Source organism: Sciurus carolinensis, chromosome 4 (genome assembly GCF_902686445.1).
Source record: "Sciurus carolinensis chromosome 4, mSciCar1.2, whole genome shotgun sequence".
Lineage (NCBI taxonomy): Eukaryota > Metazoa > Chordata > Mammalia > Rodentia > Sciuridae > Sciurus > Sciurus carolinensis.
The window spans coordinates 42,712,283-42,732,087 of record NC_062216.1 but is presented as its reverse complement, the minus strand read 5'-3'; the positions used below and the strand labels follow the sequence as shown (position 1 = coordinate 42,732,087).

Here is a 19,805-nt window from a genome sequence, read left to right as displayed (position 1 = left end):
TCCTCCAAAACCTTGGTGGGACACTAGGGAAGGAGTTGGCCAAATGTGAACCCCTCTGATGGCACGCAGACCTACCTATTTGGCACTTCCCATCTGAGGTCTCAGCTGCACTATCGTTCAGTAGGTTCAGGCCTGGGTGCAAAGTCCATCTCTGGTCAGACATAGAGCAACAGCGGGAACAACCAAGGACAACAGTGCAGAAAATGAAAGAGAGAGAGAGAGAGAGAGAGAGAGAGAGAGAGAGAGAGAGAGAGAGAGAGGAGAGAGAGAGAGAGAGAGAGAGAGAGAGAGAGAGAGCCCTTCTCGGATCAAACTTAGGGGAAACTTTTTACAGAGCCCTTCTCGGATCAAACTTAGGGGAAACTTTTTACAGAGCACTAGGGTCCTGTCTGAGCAGGTGGAGCGCTGATGACATGTGCATAGTTATAGTTGTGTGACTCCATCCACATCCGCAGGCTTACACTAGACCATCTAGAACTTGTAAACTTGGTAAAAACGACGAAACTTGGAGAAAAATCAAGGAGTGGTTGTCATTGATTTTTCACCCTTACTTAGATCTTCCTCCCAGAGCTCAGAAGTAGTACTGCTCTTCACCGCTCCGCCAGGGGGCGGGAGAGGTCACATTACACAGGGAATCTTTAAAAATTTAGAAAATCACCAACTTTCCCCCCAAATTGTGTTCCTCCTCATGAAACCAAATCCTCCAGCTGCCGCGTCCCAGCCGCCCGCCCCGTGCTGCTGAGGCTCCCGCCCGGAGGCGGCGCCCCTCGCCCGCCGCCTCCCCCTGCGCCCCTGCCCTGCCCTGCCCTGCGCAGCCCGCAACGCCGCGCCACGGACCAGCAGCCCCAACCCTGAAGATGAAGCTTTGGCTGCTGCTTGGTCTTCTCCTGGTGCTCGAAGTGCTGGAGGATGGTGAGTGACTCGGTTGGCTACGATCCGGTTTGTGCCGACTATAGCCCGGGAACCCCCAGACCCCGTCGTGCTTCAGCCAACAATTCCTCCAACTTTTGGAGTCCGTGGCTCTCCTCCCACGACTCCCAGCCTGGTGCACCTGCCCCCTCGTAGGAGGGTCTCCTTTCTTCTGCTCTCCACCTCTCTTGCTCTCCTTCTGGGAAAGTGACAGTTACTTGGACCCTTTGGAGCCCATCAGGTCCGCTTCAACCCTCTCGGAAGCCCTCGCCGGGCAAACGGAGCATCCCCAGCCAGAGCCTGGTCCATCCCCCGGTGTCAACGTGTCGGTCTGGGAGGTGGCGCGGGAGGGGTGGATCGCTTCCATTTCCGCGCTGCAGTCGGACCTCAGCTACTTTGTGCGGGTGCCACCCAAGCAAGGCAATTGCTGATTCTTAAGCAAAATTCTTGCACAAAATTCCAAGTGTCCTCCCCCTCTTCGCCGCAGTCCTGTATTTGTTTTTGTATATCAGTTAGGGTTGCAAGATCTGCACAAGTCTTTGACCAAAAATTTTTGTGAAACCTTAAATCCAAACCCCACCTCTGTCACGTTGCTTATTTATGATGGGAAAAGATGAAGAAAATGCATTTTTGTACCACTTACTGGGACTGTACATTCCTGCGCTTTTTAAAACATGTGCCTGCTTGTGGTCCATCATAACCACAGGATCAGGCTCTATTTTTATATGTGCTTTATGTGTGTATTATTGTTATAATTATAAACACACACACACATATGATATAGATAATATATATCCTATTTGCATAGTAGTGTTGTCAGCTGTTTAGTTTGCTTTTTTAATTGGTGTTATTTTTACAGTACATCTTTCATCTGGTTACATCCTGGTATCCTCAAACCTCCCTTGAAATTCCTTGGCTACAGCCATGCATTTGCTTAGATTTGATTGGAAAGCAGCTTTTTGCTGTTATGCCACCTCACACTGGAGCTGACTCAACCCTGCTCGAATTTTAAACACTCCTCAATCCTGAACTGTTCTTTCTTTTCTATGAAACTATAATCATTTGGAAAAAAAATTCTAGTTTGTGAAGTTCAGGGTGGTTTGTGGAACTTGAAGTTGAGCATGAGGATCCTTAAGCCTAGAACCATACTTAATAAAGTGTAGGCAGAGTTCTGCTGGAGGAGCAGATGTTTACTCTGCCCAGAGAGAAGTTGGCATGAGTTCAGTTTGTAAAATCCAATATTAAAATGCTCCTGGCAGGTCCTTGTATGTGACTGCTGGAATAGAGGAAATACAGTATTTGGTATCATTTTTTTGAATAGGGAAGGAAATGACCAGACAAAATAATTTCAAACAGTCCATTCATTTTGTTTGTACCCTAGATGCCAGTCTCAGAGGTTCAGGAGATGTCTTTGGCCACCATGTGCCCAGATCATTTGAATTGCTACCACATCTGCCTAAATTAATTAGCATCTGTTTAAACAAAATGTGAGTCATACAATGAGCATTATGAGACAGAGAAAGCGGAATACAGACTGAATATTTTTAAAGAAATAATGGATACATTTTATGTGTGAAAATAATGCTATGTTTTTGTTTTTTAAAGTACATATGTATGATTTATAGACTGGATTAAATGTTGAACACATACTTGGTAAAGTAAATTTGCTTTATTAAGTTATACAACAGTCTTCCTCGCCTATCCAGAATAATTTTTGTGTTTTTTATTTTGTTTTGTTTTGTTTTGTTTCTGTTTTGAGTTGTGGGGCAGGTTCAGACCAGGACCAACCAATGAAAGTGGTACCGGAAGTCTTTTCAATGCCAGTCTCTGATTGGCAGATTGATCCCAGTGCTGCCTGCTGCTGATCCCAAACTGTAGCACATAACTCTACTTGTCCCATAGCATTTCTGGTTTTTGAGATCACATCTGGGAGAGAGTATTCTACAAGGAAAAGGCTTCCTTGCAAGTGAGGGTGAACATTTGTCCTAACCTAACGTTCGCCAGGCCTAATTCTAACGTGACTTAGGTTTTTAGAAATATTATTTTTCTTCATGGGGTCGGTGGATTTAGAGGGGCACATTATACCAGTAGCGTGAAAATGAGGCAGGAAAACTGAATAAATCGCCCCAGATCCCAGTTAGAGGTACTCATACTCAAATGAAGAGGACAGATAGTAAACAAGTAAAGACATAATTTCAGAAACTGATAAGTGGCATGAAGAATCATTAACGCAGGGTATTAGTTCCCTGCAGCTGCTATAACAAACAAGTTGACTGTCCTTTATCTGAAATGCTTGGGACCAGACATGTTTCAGATTTCAGATTTTGAAATTTGCATATATATAAGTGATTATAATAAGGATGGGACCTAAGTCTAAACACAAATTTCATTTGTTTCATATATGCCTTATGTACAATATTTTCAGTGCATCTGCATTTTGACTGTGACATGTCACATGAAGGTGAGTATAGAATTTTCTTTCTTTCTTTCTTTCTTTTTTTTTTTTGTTTGGTAACCAGGAATTAAACCCAGGGACACTTAACCACCGAGTCACATCCCCATCCCCTTTTTTAATATTTTATTTAGAGACACAGTCTCACTGAGTTGCTTAGGGCCTTGCTAAGTTGCTGAGGTGGGCTTTGAACTCATAATCTTTCTTCCTCAGCCTCCCCAGTCACTGGGATTGTTGCTGTCTGCAGATATTTATTACCACCCACGGCAACAATTGCGCGGGTATTTGTCAGTGGTGGACTGGAAACTGAGCTACTTCTATCTCTGAGCTGCTTCCTTCCTTGCTTGTTTATAGAGGATAGAGGAAATGAGACTTACTTGCTTTGAGAGGAGAGAGAGAGGCTTTGCATAAGAGGGAAAGAGAGACTTTGCTTAGAGAGAAAGTTTTAGAGAAAGAGAGGCTTCTACGCTTATCAGAGATCTATTTCTTCTTAGACTTCTGCTGCTTCTTCTTAAAGGTGCGTCCTGCATCCTGTGAACTAAGGGTGCTTCTATCTGAGGTGCTTCTTAGTGATGCATCCCGCGTACTGCGAGCTACCTATCTGTGATCTAGAGGTGTGTTCTCAATTCTCTGCTCTGTGATCTGCCTTCCCCCGCTGCCCGCTGCTTCTCTCTGCTAGCTGCTTCTATCTGCTTGCTGCTGCTTCTTCTTCCTTTCTGCTAGTGGTTTCTCTCGCCTCTTGCTGCTAGCTGCTGCTGCTTACTGTCGCGCCCCTGCCCGCTTATATTCCCTCCAGGAGGCGGAGGGCGGGGCCACGCCAGTTGCTATCAGGTGAGGAGCCAGCTGCCCCATCATGCAAGGGTTAAAATGAGCAGGCCCGAGCAGGCGCACTCGGGAACACCTGTGCACACGTTATGCACGTGGACTTAACTGAATACGGCCAGTGATAAATCACCTGAGTGTGCTTATGTCAATTAACCTCCTCACTGCCGATGTGATCAGGCGCCGTCCGCATGGCACAGCCCCCAACAGGGATTACAGGCATGTACCACTGTACCCAGTGGGCATGGAATTTTCTACTTGTGATGTAATGTTGGTACTCAAAAACTTTTGGATTTTGGATGTTGGAGTTTTGGATTAGGGATGCTCAACCTGTACCGTAAACCAGGTAACTTGAAACAACAGAAGCTTATTTTCTTTCAGTTCTAGAGTCCAGCAATCCAAAATCAAAGTTTCAGCAGAGCCTTGTTGCTTCTGAAACTCTAGGCAGGATCCTTTTAAGTCTATTTCTGGTAGTGTCTGGCAATTCTTGGTACTCTGTGGCTTACCTCTGCATCACCCCAGTATAGCTTGATGTCACATTGCTGTCTTCTCTGGGTATGTCTCTGTCCTCATATGGCGTTCTCCTCTGTGTGTCTTTGTTCTTTTCATAAGGACATCCAGTCATACTGGATGAGACCCTATGCTGTGATGTCATCTTAACTTGACTGTTATAGTTTAGATGGGAGGTGACCCCAAAAATCACAAGTGAAACAATTTAAGATTTGGAAAAGATATGATTGGGCTATAGCCTTAACCTAATCAGTGAATTAATTCCCTGATGGGATTAACTGAATGGTAACTGGAGGCCAGTGAGGTATAGCCAGAGGAAGTGGTTCATTGGGGGCTTGGCTATGGGGGATATATTTTGTATCTGGAGCATGGAGTCTCTCTTTCTGCTTTCTGATCACCATGTGAGCTGCTTCCCTCTGCCACACTCTTTAGCCGTGATGTTTTGCCTTACCTCGAGCCCAGAGGAATGGAGCTGGTCTTCTATGGACTAAGACCTCTGACAATGTAAGCCCTTAAATAAACTTTTCCTCCTTTAAAATTGTTCTAGTTTGGTCTTTTAGTCCCAGCAGCAAAAAAAGCTAAGTAAAACATTGATTACATCTGTAAACACCCTATTCCAAAAGAGGTCACATTCACAGTTACCAGGGGTTAGGACTTCAACATGTGTTTTTGAGGAACATAATTCCACCAATAACCCAGGGTGAGACATGAGAGGTGTGTGAGTGTGTTGTTTGGATGGAGAATCTGAGACCTGCCAAGGTGAGAAAGCAACCTCTGCAGATGTCGGAAAGAAGAGCCCTGCAGGTGCAGCAGCTTCCAGGTGGGTTTGTTCTGATGACCATAGTGGTTAAGGACCAGGAGATGTGACAGGAGGTGGTAAAGCCTTGTAGCACATGGGAAGACTTAGTGCTTTCTTCTAAATTAGATGAAAGTCACTGGAAGGTCCTGAGTGGAGAAATGTCCATGATCTGATTTATATTTTCAGAGGTTAAGAGTTCTAGGTAGAAGCCAGGAGCTTACTTATGAGGTGATTTCATAGTGTGGGTGAAATGTGGCTTGGCCCAGGATGATGGCAGTGGACAGAGGGAAAAGAGACTGGGGTCAGAGTCTGTTTTGAAGTTAAAACCAAAAACATTTGCTCCTGGATTGGATGTGGCTTAGGAGAGAAAGAAAATGATTGAATGAGACTCAGAGGTTTTTGTCCTGAGCAACTGGGTCCACAGACTTGCCATTTACTGGTAAAGGGAACCCTGGAGAAGGAGTAGGTCTGAGTCACTTTCAGAGTTCAGTTACGGCTATGTTAAATCTGAGATGCTGGCTAGTTTTCTAAGCAGCAGTGCTGAGTAAGCCATGGGCTATTCAGATCTGAGTTCAGAGGCAAGGTCAAGACTGGAGGAAGGGCAGCTTTCAGCATAAAAGTGATGCCACAGCCCTTGGATGGTGTGCGGTCTCTTGGAGAGTGAGTGTCACTAGAGAGAAGTTGCAAGGACCAAGTCCTGGGGACTGAGATGGAGCAGGAAAGGAAGAGGAGGAAGAGCGGCCGAGGAGACAGCAGAGTTGTCAGAGGCACAATGACAGTACAATGCCCTGACAGCCAAGGGAATAAAGGTTTTTAAGAAGCGCATCATCTTCTGTGTTCTAATAGATATTCTGGAAAATGCCTCAAATCCCATCCAGAAGAAGTAATGAATCCTCTGTCATTTTATAAAAATGATACTTTAAAAAGTGGTGGGAAGGGATTTGGAGAGAGGTTCTGGAAGGGAAAGGTCTCATCTTTCCACCTTTTTATCTCCTTAGTGTCATGTTTCTATATCTCACCTCGGATCTTAGAAAAGTATGTGTTATTATGGAGTGTTTCGGGAAGAGTGGAAAAATGAGTGGATGTCTCAGTCTACACAACTAATAGGGAACATCTGAGTTGCTCCCAAGGGTTTATGGTGTGACTACTTGATGCTACCCTCAGGGATGGCTTTTCCCCTGAATTGCCCATCAGGGAGGAAAACAAACAGCTGTAGCTCTTTAATGTTAATGACTATATTTAGCACGTAATCCTCCTCTAAGCAGCAATGATTCATTTAATGAATTTATTTGCTCCTCCAACACAAGCGTATGGAATTAGAGAGGTTAGTAGCCAGATCAGATTTCATGAAGAAGGCCTGAATGGAAATCTTTCATTGATGCTGAATAATCACTACCCTTTTCCTGCTTGCTTCTTGCTCTGTAACATGTGGTCATTCACTGGGAGCGTCTGACCAGCGTCTCCTCACTTGTGGATGCTAATGTATGCCTTGGAAAAGTCATCTCCGGCCCCTGTGCTCTCAACCCCAGCATCAAGTTCTGTTTGGCTTGGAACTCCTTGTGAAGGGCTGGGCCCATCCAAGAATCCACTTAGACAATGGTGCTGTGCCTGAGATTTGTGCAAATAAAGTGGAATTGCAACAATATGCTCATCTCTCCGGTGGAGAGACAATGGCATGTACCAAAGAATGCTCTGAACTTGGAGACAAAGAATCTGGCTTTGTACTTACTACCTTCTCAATGTCCTGGAGTCACCTACTTGGCATCTGTTAATTAAAAAAATAATGATATCTGTTTTGTCTCCATCACTGATTTATCATAAAGTCACATGAGACAACTACAAAGCAACCAATAGCATTTAGCTAGCACTTACTATGGATCAGACAATATTTTCAGCATTTTCAACGCACTAGCTCATTTAATTCTCACAACAATCCTTGCAATAGTATTATTACCATATCATTCTCAATTTATGGGAGAGAAAGCTCAGACAGAGAGAGGGCAAATAACTTCCCAGGACCATGCAGGTGGCAAGCTGAGAACTGAAGCCAATAATGGTATTTCATTGTCTATAAATTTTGCCACCTATTTCTCTATAAAACAAGCTATGCAATAGTTTAAAAAATGCAATAGCAATAGATTTTTACTTTTATTCATTTATAATATAAATTCTTATAAAGACTTTTGGGATATAACCAATTTATATAAGTAAGTCATATTCTTTTAAAAAATAGACATGGCTTTTGGCAGTTCCTCAATCCCAGTACTCTAGGTATCTGTGGGGCCACTAGGGTAGGATTGTGCGTATGTGTGTGCTTGAATCCAGGGCCTCACATATGACTAAGCTCATGCTCTGCCACTGAGCTACATCTCCAACTCTCTTTAGGCTGGCTTCTTCAATTAAGTATCATTAACATCAAACCATGGATTAATTCTGTGGCCAGGCAGCTGGACCAGTGATACATTTGGATCAGTTGGTGAGTCTATTTGGTCAAAAAGTCATATTATTTTGCAAATATAGTAGCAAATATTTGGATGCATAAAAATCTGTAATCAGATATTCTGATGTTCCTGAGTAGCACAGACCCATAGGATCTGATAGTTCAGAAGTCAGACAAAGACTAAATTCCATAGGATTTACAGAAGGTTATTATCATTTTGTGATTTTTTTTTAATGTACTAGGGATTGAACCAAGAGGAACTTTTATAACTGAGTCATATCCCCAGCCCTTTTTATTTTTTATTTGAGACAGGGTTTTGCTAAGTTGCTTAGGGCCTTGTTAAATTGCTGAGGCTGGCCTTGAACTTGCCTTAGCCTCCTGAATCGCTGGGATTACAGGCATGCACCATTGTGCCTAGCTGGTTATGGTCATTTTGATCACTTGAATTCCTGTTTTATGATAAAGACAACACTAAGTTAGACATTAGTCTAGAGGTCCATTAATCTCATCAGCATAGTGTGAGTGAATGTTTATGGGGCACAGATAACCTGGACATTATCATGGTAGGCTTTTATTTTTATCTTTAGGGGAAATAAATATAACTGCTAGGGGTCAGGAGTGCTTGCCTCGCATGTTCGAAGTCTTGGGTTCAATATCAGGTACCAAACCCCTCCCCCCAAAAATGTGGCTTCTACCCTATTGCAAAGCTGAGGCTTCTGCTTTATAACTGATGTTGCTGAATTAGTGTACTTCTGTTGGTCTGGTATGTTCCCACTAGTTACAGTGCTTCTCCTTCTAGGAAGCTGGGGAAACCTGTGCAAGTGGTCACTGTCCTTGCCATCATTAGAACCAGGGGTGAATAAATCATACATTCAGGGTCAGTGGGAGTCTAGGCAAACAACAGGCACTGGGGTCTCTGTCTTGGAGAACAGGATTCAAGGACACAGTTTTACTCCTTGGAAAATCTGAGAAAGCTCAGCAGGAACTATGACCCAGAAGAACTGGAATAGAGGAAGGAAAGGAAAGAAGAAGAAACTAAGGTCTAGGAGAGGAGACTGATCCTGACTGGACCTGAGACCTCAGGAAACAGCAGGGTTCAGGGAGCAAGGCTTGAAAGCCCAAAGAAGGCAGTAAGTGTGCTAAGGACCGGATGTGGGCTGAGCTGAGAGTTCCCAGGAGCAGGATTGGTTCCAGAGTCTGGTTCAGGCTGAATTGAATGGAGGCTAAATGGCTCCTTCTCATAGATCAAAAGGCAACCCTCTCTGGAAGCCAAATTTATTATTTCACAGTTCAGTCCAAATTAGTTGAGTTTTTTTTTTTTTTAAATTTTTGTTGTTGTTGTTGTCAATGAATCTTTTATTTTATTTATTTATTTCTATGTGGTGCTAAGTATCAAACCCAGGGCCTCACACATGCCAGGCAAGTGCTGTACCACTAAACCACAACTCCAGCTCTAGTTGAGTTTTTTATTATGATTTTCTCCTGATTTATCATTTTTCCATTTTATACAAATGGCCTGCAGTTCCCTCAATTGGCTAAGGTATGCATAGTCATTTATTTTAAATATATATAAAGTGTCTATCTCCACATAGTGAATTGAGTGCTTTGGAATGGGGGTCAGGAGATTTGAGTTCTACCGCATCATCTGCCAAACATCAGTTGAGTGATGTACAATTTACTTAACTTTTTAGTGCATCCTTTATTATTTTAATTTACAGCACAAGGACTTTACCTAATTGATTTCTAAGGTCCCATAAATTTGGATGTTTGTGTAAATCTGTGGGCATATATCAAGGCACCCTTTGAATTTATGCAGACAGGTGGTCCAGCTGAAACTTAGGCGTGTATTTGCCTTTACATCCTTGGCAAGTGGACAACTGCACAGCTACAGGGACCTTCACTGAGGTTTCTGGAGCCCAGTGGCCTGCCAAGGGCAGGGTTGTGGGAGCAACCCTCCCTGAGACAGGTAATAAAGAGTGCATTGTCTGAAGAGAAGGCAAAAACAATAAGAAAGCCAACTTAAAGTAGGTCAGCTTTTTATTATCTGTATTTGCTGCCAACTCTCGACAATGTTGGTGATAAGATCCTCCTCCTCCAAAAATATTTCATTGGCTCAACTTTGAACCATTGCTACAGTTCATGTTGGGTTTTAATAACTTATCTATAAGCTTTAAATTAGCATGTGTTTAGTACTTATTCTTTAAGAAACCTTGTATTCTACATGGATGTTGGCAGCCCTTGACAAATTTAGAATCCACTTTACACTCTTCATTTTGAAAGAGAGTTTGTGATGGTGCAGTATTTGGAGTATACTTCTGGTGCTATTTGTGTCTCCAGTCTCATGAGACTCCAAGTCCCTGACTTTACATGGTGAACTCGAACTGAACAATGAGAGCTCAGTGATGAATAAGACCAAAAGAAGACTTTGAATGAAATACAAGGAATAATATTTTTTTGTTTTATAAGGGCAAATTCAGTTCATATGTGAAATATTTTTCTGAATTTGAATATCTTTGAAGCTGAAATATATTCCTTTAAGGTTTTTTTTTAAGCTAAAGAATGAAAAAAATAGTGATTATTTATGATAATTACTGAAAACAGCTTTGACAATTAGAGAGTATTTTTCCCATTTTTTTATTGGTGCATTACAATTGGATGTAATAGCAACATATTTGTAGATGCACAAAATACAACTATATAATTTGGAAAATATCATTCCACAGTATTTCCCCGTACCCCCACCCCTCTGCCTTTCCTCTACTGATTTCCCTCCAATTTTCATGCCCCCCAACACCTTTCTTTTCCTTTATCCTCTCTAGCTTCCACATTTGAGAAAAAACATACAACCCTTGACTTTTTGAGTTTGGTTTATTTTGCTTAACATAATGTTCTCAAGTTCTGTCCATTTTCTTGCAAATGACAGAATTTCATTCTTCTTTATGGCTGAGTAAGGCTCCATTGTGTAAATGTATCACATTTTCTTCATCTACTCATCCATTGATGGAACCAAGGCTGGTTCTATATTTTGGTTATTGTGAATTGAAGAACTCAATTCTTTAATAGTTGTGAGGTGGTGGTGCTGCTGGGTTTCATAGACTTATCTACACAAATTAATTTTATGGTTAGATTTCAAACATTATAAAAGAGTGTAAAGTGAAAACTAAAGATTTTTTTCCCTACATTCTCCATTTTAGGAACAACCAGATTCCTTGCTTCCTCCTATGAACTTCCTATGCACATACAAATAAATCACAGTGGAGGGTCCATTGCTGCCCTGCTCATAGGGAAAATCATGACTTGTGGCAGTTCCACCTGTTCAGGGAAGTTAGTTTTTCCTTCATGGCTCCATCTGCAGACCCTGGGTCTGATTTCTTGTAGTTCTGGTTGCCATCATTTCTAGGTCTCCTTCTGAGAACTTGGTAGTATTTCATTTCCCTCCCATGGAATTAAATATGACTTGTTTGGGTCAATAATATGTGATGTTGTAGATTGAAGCTTCAAGAGCTAGTAAACAATTTTCTACACACTCCATTTCCCTTTGCTTTGGTGCCTGGCAATGTTCTGGTGGCTGCTCTGTTAGCCTGGGTCCTGGTGTGAGAGAGACATAGAGGAAGTCCTTGTATAAGAACGACCTGTCCAGTCAACCCTTCATGGGTATGTACAATGAGAAAAATTGACCTTTTGTGGTCTTTGTCCTCAGTTCTGAGCACAGATCTTCTAAAATCTTGTAGCTTCCTGATTGACAAGGATGAGAGAGTGCCTTTATTTTTTTAATTTCTAATAAGCCCCTTCAGTCATACTTGAGTTTAAGCTAATGAGGTGGCTTTTGGAGGGTGGAGTTGTTACCAAAGGAACCAACCATGTGATTAGAGGATTGGAGCTTTCAGCTCCGCTCCCTGAGCTCTGGAGAGGAGGAAGGACCTGCAGATGGAGCTCCATCACCAATGGCCAATTATTTAATCAGCCATGCCTACATAATGGAAACTCCATAAAAACCTAAGTGAAGGGGTTTGGAGAGCTTCATGGGCTAAACACATGAGGTGCTGTAGGATGGTGTGCCTGGAGAGGGCATATAAATAGATATAAGATTCCTCCGCAATGCCGTATGTACCTCTGCTTTGGGGTGTTCATTTGTATCCTTTATAATAGATTGGTAAACATAAGTAAAGTGCTTCCCTGAGTTCTATGAATCATTGTAGCAAATTATCAAACATAAGGAGTGGGTCATGGGAACCCCTGATTTGTAACCCAGTTGGCCAAAATGACTAGAGACTCCAGACTTTAAAGTGGCGTCTAACATGGGGGCAGTCTCCTGTGACTGGGCCCTTAACCTGTGCGTGTAACAAGGAGTTAGGCTGTTCACTTGGGCCTGGAAGTGTCCCATGGGCAGCTAAAAGCAGGATTAAAAACTTGGCATCTGTCTTCATTTTGCATCTGTCTCCTTTGCTCTGAGTCACCTTGGATTCAAGGAAGGATGGGTCTGATTGATAAGCATCTTGCATGAGTGCAAACTCCTCCTCAGACAACAACAACGTTCTTATCTTAGAACAGGCCCCACCTGACTAATCCTGAGATAATGATCAACCAGACCATTGTTTGCCTAAGACTGCTTGACTGTGCATATCTCTAATTCTTTTTATCTATATAATCTGGAAGTTCACGTCAGTACCTCTGGAAGACAGAACTGGAAATACTTGTCCCCTTTGTCTTCCCAGTATAGCTGTCCTAATTAAAGTTCCTTTCCTGCTTTTCTCCAATACTTTTCTATTTGGTTTTTGGGGCGAGTGACTGAACCTGATTTGTTGGGATCTTCAGTGTCAGACCTCTGCCAGGAACATGGGGTCTGTGCTTCTCTGGGTAGATAGTACCAGAACTAAAGTGAATTATAAGACCCCCTAGTTATTAATATCAAGAGACTTGGATAATTGCTTGGTGGGGAAATCCTTTACATTTGATGCCAAGATACTGTGAGTATAGATATTTCCTATCACTTTGTTGTTTTGAGCTACTGAGATTGGGGGATGGGGTGTGTTGTTACTGCAGCATAATCTAGCCCATCCTAACTGCTCACTCATCCTGTTGGGAGTCTCACAAGTGCCTGGGGCTGTTGAACAGTGGAATAGATGCTGGCAGTGGAGCTGGTGATGAAGCCACACTTAATGTGAGCTCATCCTCTCCCTGGCTCCTCTCCCATGTCTTTGGACCCTTACCCATTTCTCAGTCCCCCTCTTGGCACCAGTCTGCCTTCTTCCTTCCTTTCCACAGGATCAGTCTTATTTTAACTCTGGTAGAGGAAAATCTGTTTCCCCTTTTTAATGACTGCTTAGTATTACTGACTTTTTCTTCATGAATAATTGTCATTTCTGCTGCATTTGATTATAAGCAAAGCTGGAGGGACCACCTTGGTATACAGGAAAATGGTGGTCCAGTCACAGGCCTCTCCCTCCTTGAACCATGCAGTTGTCTTTTCCTCCTAGATTGGTGTTTTCCTTCTTGTTAAAATGAGGGGGCAGGCAGTTCAGCAGAAGTCCCTCCTCATCTGCTGGACGCAATGCAAAGGTCCAACTCCTGGTCCAGGGTTGGGCAGGAATGAGTGAGGATGGCCATTTCTTGGAAAGGCTGACTGCTCTTTGAGTCTCAAGAAGGTGAGACATCTGGCCAGGCCTTGACGTAGTAAGGCCATCAGATCTGCCCCTTGCCTTAATGGTTTCAGTTACTCCTTGACCTGCTGTCACTACAGAGCTAGGTAGGAGCATAGAACTGTCTAGCTCAGGTGCAGTGCACAGGTAGTCCAAACTCCAGGCCTTAGTGCAGGTGTCTTTCTTCCAGGCAAAATTTCTGGACCAAGTTCCCTGCTGTGGATTCCCATAGCAACCTACATATGCTGCTGTCCAGCACTGACCAACAGCAGTATTCCTGGGTACTACTAGGGAAGGCTAGGAAGCTCCTCCTGCCAAACCAGATTTTGGGTTCTCTCTCTAGTCTGGGCCCCAACATAGGAAGGGGGAGTGGGTGTAGAGGCCTCCTCTGGCCTGGAGTCTGGAAGACCTGAGACTCCTCAAGGTCAGGAGTTAGTGCTTTATCTTGCGATTGCCCAATGCCTACTTTAGAATCCTACTTTAGAATCTTCTTAACCCCTTGGCAGCATTCCTGGTGTTCATTCTTCAAATCTGTGAAACATGAACCCGATTCTGACTCCTGCCGGTAACACTATGACTGCCGTAACAAAATATACTGAGTGGTTTAAACAGCAAAAATTTATTTTCTCTCAGTCCTGGAGGCTGGAGACTCAAGATCCAAGAAGAGGGGTATTAAAAGATTATCCTTTTGGGATTTCGCGTACTCTGGGGATGTCACAATGCTAGCCCATTGCTCTCCTCTCCCATTTGTACAGTTGCTGGCCAAGACCCTCCAAAGAACAAGCGTCCAAAAGAGCAAGGAGAGAACAGAATCAAACCTACCAACAAAAAGGTGAAACCAAAAATTCCTAAAATCAAAGACAGGGACTCAGCTGACTCAACACCAAAGACTCAGTCTATCATGATGCAAGTGATGGAAAAAGGTCGCTTCCAGAAACCTGCTGCTACCCTGAGTCTGATGGCAGGCCAAACAGTAGAGCTTCGATGTAAAGGAAATCAAATCGCATGGAGCTACCCTGCATATCTTGACACCTTTAAGGATTCCCGCCTCAGGTAAGCACTTTTTTCCCTTTTTTACATGGGTGGGGTCAAGGCTTCAGTTTGTTTCCTCATTCAATATTATGTTGTTTCTGGCATCTACCATTTCACCCTAATAGATTGTAAAAATGGAAACTTAGTGAGCAAAAGGCATAGATTTTATATCTCTGCATAGTTAAAAGAATTGTTGCAAATTCTACTGACATTGGTTGAAAGAATGAAATTTTATAGGCAACGGTAATGCATAGAACTGGAGATTTAAGGAGCTCCTCAGAGAAAAATGTGTAGATTAGTGAAAATGTACTCAATGATTTATGTTGTTTTAAGTAATCATAGTGAAAAATGAAATGACCTAATGAGATTCCTATGGGAATCTCTGACCAGCGAACAACTTGAACTGTTTTTAAACTTTTCTAATGCTTCTGATTAGTTTTACTTTTGTGAATGTAGGACTTTGTCGTGCACAGCTGCCTGAGCTAGTAAGAAGGCCAAAGAGAAGGCCAAAGAAGGCCAACATGAGACATGTAGAAGCACGTACTCCAGGAGGCTGAGCTTCTTATTCAGGGCAAGTAGTCCAGATGATGACTATAAACTGGGTACAGTGGTGCACGCCTGGAATCCCAGCAACTCAGGATGGCAAGTTCAAGGCCAGCCTCAGCAACTTAGAGAGACCTTGTCATAGAATAAAAATTTTAAAGGACTAGGGATGTAGTTCAGTTGTACAGTACCCCTGGGTTCAATCCTCAGTACCATGAACAACAAGAACAAAAAAGAGAATGAGGATGATAACTATGAAAAGGGTTTGGGCAAGTGGCCCAGTGGTAGAACATGCACAAGGCCCTGGGTTCCATTGCCAGGACCACAGCAAACAAAACTGCTGAGAAGCCCTTCACAGAGTGCTGGAAAGGAGCCCTCAGCATTGGCTGTGGGTCAAGGAGTGAGTCTGAGGTTAGAGTCCTGTGCATCTTTGGAGAAGTCTCATAAATCCTTTGGATCTTCATTTCCTCAGGCATAGAATGGAGGGAATGAAATCACATGATTTCCAAGATCCTTTCCTGCCTTGTTTTCTATGATTTATGATGAGAAATACCGAGTATTATCTGGGGTGATAGGAATGGGAGGAAGAAAGAATGTAGAACACAGGCATTTCAAGCTCTGCTTGTTCATAACAGACACATATTTCTGCATAATTTCCTCCTCCACCAAAATTCAAGTTCACGAGGACACCACCATCCTCTCAGTTGCTCAGCCAGAAAACTCGGCAGCATCCTTGCTTACTCCCTCACTCCCCATGTCCCCTCGCCCAGTCAGGTTAGCCTTCTTGAGACATAAACCTGTCCCTCACTCCTCAGGTCCACCTGCCAAGTGAAGTTCACCAAGAAACATAAACCTGTGCTCTTTCCACCTCGTTTCATTCCTGTTCCTGCAAGAACTAAATCCGCACCTGCTCTCTTAGTCACACCCAGGGGTACCCTCTTAGCCACGCCCTGGGGCACCTTCTTAGCCACACCCAGGGGTGTCCTCCTCTGGTCCCCTTCTCCAGACAGTAAGTGCAATGCTAAACAAGGTAGAGCTGATCATGTCACTTCCTACCTAGCAAGTCTGTGGTTTCCACTGGGATCAAGTCCAGCTAGCCAGAGCACTGAGACCCTCCTTAATCTCCACTTCTTCCTAGAGTCCCCTTTGATCGGCACATTGGTATTTCTGCTCTCCTGATCTGAGCTTTGGGGATCATCAAAAGTACCAGGCCCCTGGGTCTTTAAAAGAGCGCCACTTTTGTTGCCTGCAGTCCTCTTGGCGCCTTCTCACCTGGCTCCCTTCAGCCTCACCTTGGCTTTCTCAGCAAAGCCCCTGGCAGGACCCATGGTACTCGGTCCTCCTCCTTCCTGCCCTCTTCATTACTGCACCTACTTTTAAAAATTTCTGCATTTTTTTTTTTTTACCAAAACTTTGAGTGCTAGGTATTTAGCTTTATCTATTTAATGACCAAATGACAATAACCTCCCACGCTCTGAATACGTTTGCCCTTCTTTCTTATGCACGTGTGAACACACACACCTCAGAGAATAAATTAAAATACATGCATCTATGTATCTACCCTCTTGTTTAAAACCTCTTTTGCATTTTTATTCAGACCCCACCCTTCAGCATCACTGATATAACACTTGAGTCTTTTATTTTTTATTTTATATTATTTTATATGCGGTGCTGAGGATGGAATCCAGTACCTCACACATGCAAGGTAAGTGCTCTACCACTGAGCCACAACCCCAGAACCTGGAGAGTCTTTCTTAAGGTTTGATTGGTTGTATGGTGAACAGAAAGTGAGAGAGTCAGTCAATCTTCCCCATTTCCCTCTCTATACTTGAAGAATGTGTGTGTGTGTGTGTGTGTGTGTGTGTGTGTGTGTGTTTGTATGAGAGAGAGAGAGAGAGAGAGAGAGAGAGAGAGAGAGAGAGAGAGAGAGACAATGAGAATGTATGTATATCCCGCTTGGTACAAATATGGAGAGATTTACTACTACATATATTTGCTACACATGTGTTTGTGTATTAAAAAATCCATAATGCATATTCACCCTCTTAATATTGTGTGTGTGTGGTTCTGGGGATCAAACCTAGGGCATGCTAGGCAGGGGCTCTACCACTGAGCTACATTCCCAACCCCCTCTTAACAGTTTTTAATACAACAGACTTCTAGAATCTTTTCATCTTGCAGGACGGAGACTGTGTGCCCACTGAACAATTCTGTTTTCTCTCTTCCCTACCTCGGTCCTTGAAATCACAATGCTGCTCTGTTTCTATGAGTTTGACTACATTAGATACGTCATAGAAGTGGAACCACATAGTATTTGTCTCTGTGATTGGCTTATTTCACTTAACCTAGTGCATCCAGGGTTCATCCACATGATAGCATGACAGGATTCCTTCTTTTTTATTTTTTCTGGTGTTGGGGATTAAGCCCTGGCCTTGAGCTTACTAAGAATACACTTTACCACTGAGCTGCACCCTCCTTGTTTAAGATTGAATAATATTCTACTGTATGTATATTTTTAAACCCATTCATTCACGGATGGACATTTACGTTGCTTCCACATTTTAACTGTTCTGAACAAAGTTGCAGTGAATGAGTATGCACATGTATCATTGACAGCCTATCTCAATTCTTTTGTATATATTTCCAGAAGTGAGATTTATCATATATATTTTAAATGACTTAATTTACCAAAATCAGATTTATGTACTTCTTTGAAACCAGAATTGAAATGACTTACTCTGAACATTTAGTTTTTTAACTTATAAAATGTACCCTAAACCTAGAAGATTTGGTGCTTGAAGATTTAGTATTTTTAAGAGTACTTTCAAAGTTATATCTAAATTTTATGATAAAAGATGTTAGAAAACATTTTTCTTAAGTTTCTACTTTTTTAAAATTAATTTTTATTGTAAACAAATGGGATCATGTTGTTTCTGTTTGTACATGAAGTAAAGGCATACCATTTGTGTAATCATACATCTACACAGGGTAATGGCGTTTGATACATTTTGTTATTTTTTCCTTCCCCCAGACCCCTCCCAACCCTCTTTTCCCTCTATACAGTCCCTCCTTCCTCCATTCTTGCCCCCCTCCAACCTCCCATTATGTGTCATCATCCGCTTATCAGCGAGATCATACGTCCTTTGTTTTTTTGAGTTTGGCTTATTTCACTTAGCATGATATTCTCCAATTTCATCCATTTGCCTGCAAATGCCATAATTTTATTATTCTTTATAGCTGAGTAATATTCCATTGTATATATATACCACAGTTTCTTTATCCATTCATCCATTGAAGGCCATCTAGGTTGGTTCCACAATCTGGCTATTGTGAATTGAGCAGCTGTGAACATTGATGTGGCTGTATCTCTGTAATATGCTGATTTTAAGTCCTTTGGGTATAGGCCAAGGAGTGGGATAGCTGGGTCAAATGGTGGTTCCATTCCAAGCTTTCTTAGGAATCTCCACACTGCTTTCCAGAGTGACTGCACTAATCTGCAGCCCTACCAGCAATGTATGAGTGTACCTTTCTCCCCACATCCTTGCCAACACCTGTTGTTGCTTGTATTCTTGATGATCGCCATTCTAATTGGGGTGAGATGGAATCTTAGGGTAGTTTTGATTTGCATTTCTCTTATTACTAGAGATGTTGAACATTTTTTCATATATCTATTGATTGCTTGTAGATCTTCTTCTGTGAAGTGTCTGTTCATATCCTTAGCCCATTTATTGATCTGATTATTTGTATTCTTAGTGTAGAGTTTTTTGAGTTCTTTATATATTCTGGAAATTAGTGCTTTATCTGAAGTATGAGTGGCAAAGATTTTCTCCCACTCTGTAGGTTCTCTCTTGACATTGCTGATAGTTTCCTTTGCTGAGAGAAAGCTTTTTCGTTTGAATCTATCCCAGTTATTGATTCTTCCTTTTATTTCTTGTGCTATGGGAGTCCTGTTAAGGAAGTCTGATCCTAGGCTGACATGTTGAAGATTTGGACCTACTTTTTCTTCTATAAGATGAAGGGTCTCTGGTCTGATTCCGAGGTCCTTGATCCATTTTGAGTTGCTTTTTGTGCAGGGTGAGAGATAGGTGTTTATTTTCATTCTGTTGCGTATGGATTTCCAGTTTTCCCAGCACCATTTGTTGAAGAGGCTATCTTTTCTCCATTGCATATTTTTGGACCCTTTGTCTAGTATGAGAAAATCGTATTTATTTGGGTTTGTGTCCATGTCCTCTATTAGGTACCATTGATCTTCCTGTCTATTTTGGTACCAATACCATGCTGTTTTTGTTATTATTGCTTTGTAGTATAGTTGAAGTTCTGGTATTGCGATACCCACTGCTTCACTCTTCCTGCTATGGATTGCTTTAGCTATTCTGGGTTTCTTATTCTTCCAGATGAATTTCATGATTGCTTGCTCTATTTCTGTGAGGTACATCATTGGGATTTTAATTGGAATTGCATTGAATCTGTATAGCACTTTTGGTAGTATGGCCATTTTGACAATATTAATTCTGCCTATCCAAGAACATGGGAGATCTTTCCATCTTCTAAGGTCTTCCTCAATTTCTTTCTTCAATGTTTTGTAGTTTTCATTGTAGAGATCTTTTACCTCTTTGGTTAGATTGATTCCCAAGTACTTTATTTTTTTTGAGGCTATTG

General features: G+C 42.3%; 1 protein-coding gene across 1 annotated transcript in view; it reads left to right on the top strand.

The window, feature by feature from the left end:
* Window positions 1–664: 664 nt before the first annotated feature.
* The window catches only part of Pdgfrl (platelet derived growth factor receptor like), a 55,081-nt gene continuing 35,940 nt past the window's right edge, over window positions 665–19,805 (top strand). The window contains exons 1-2 of the mRNA XM_047550165.1: window positions 665–912; window positions 14,327–14,624. Coding sequence (XP_047406121.1) covers window positions 858–912; window positions 14,327–14,624 — 353 coding nt within the window. The 5' untranslated portion in view covers window positions 665–857. The remainder of the gene's footprint in view (window positions 913–14,326; window positions 14,625–19,805) is intronic.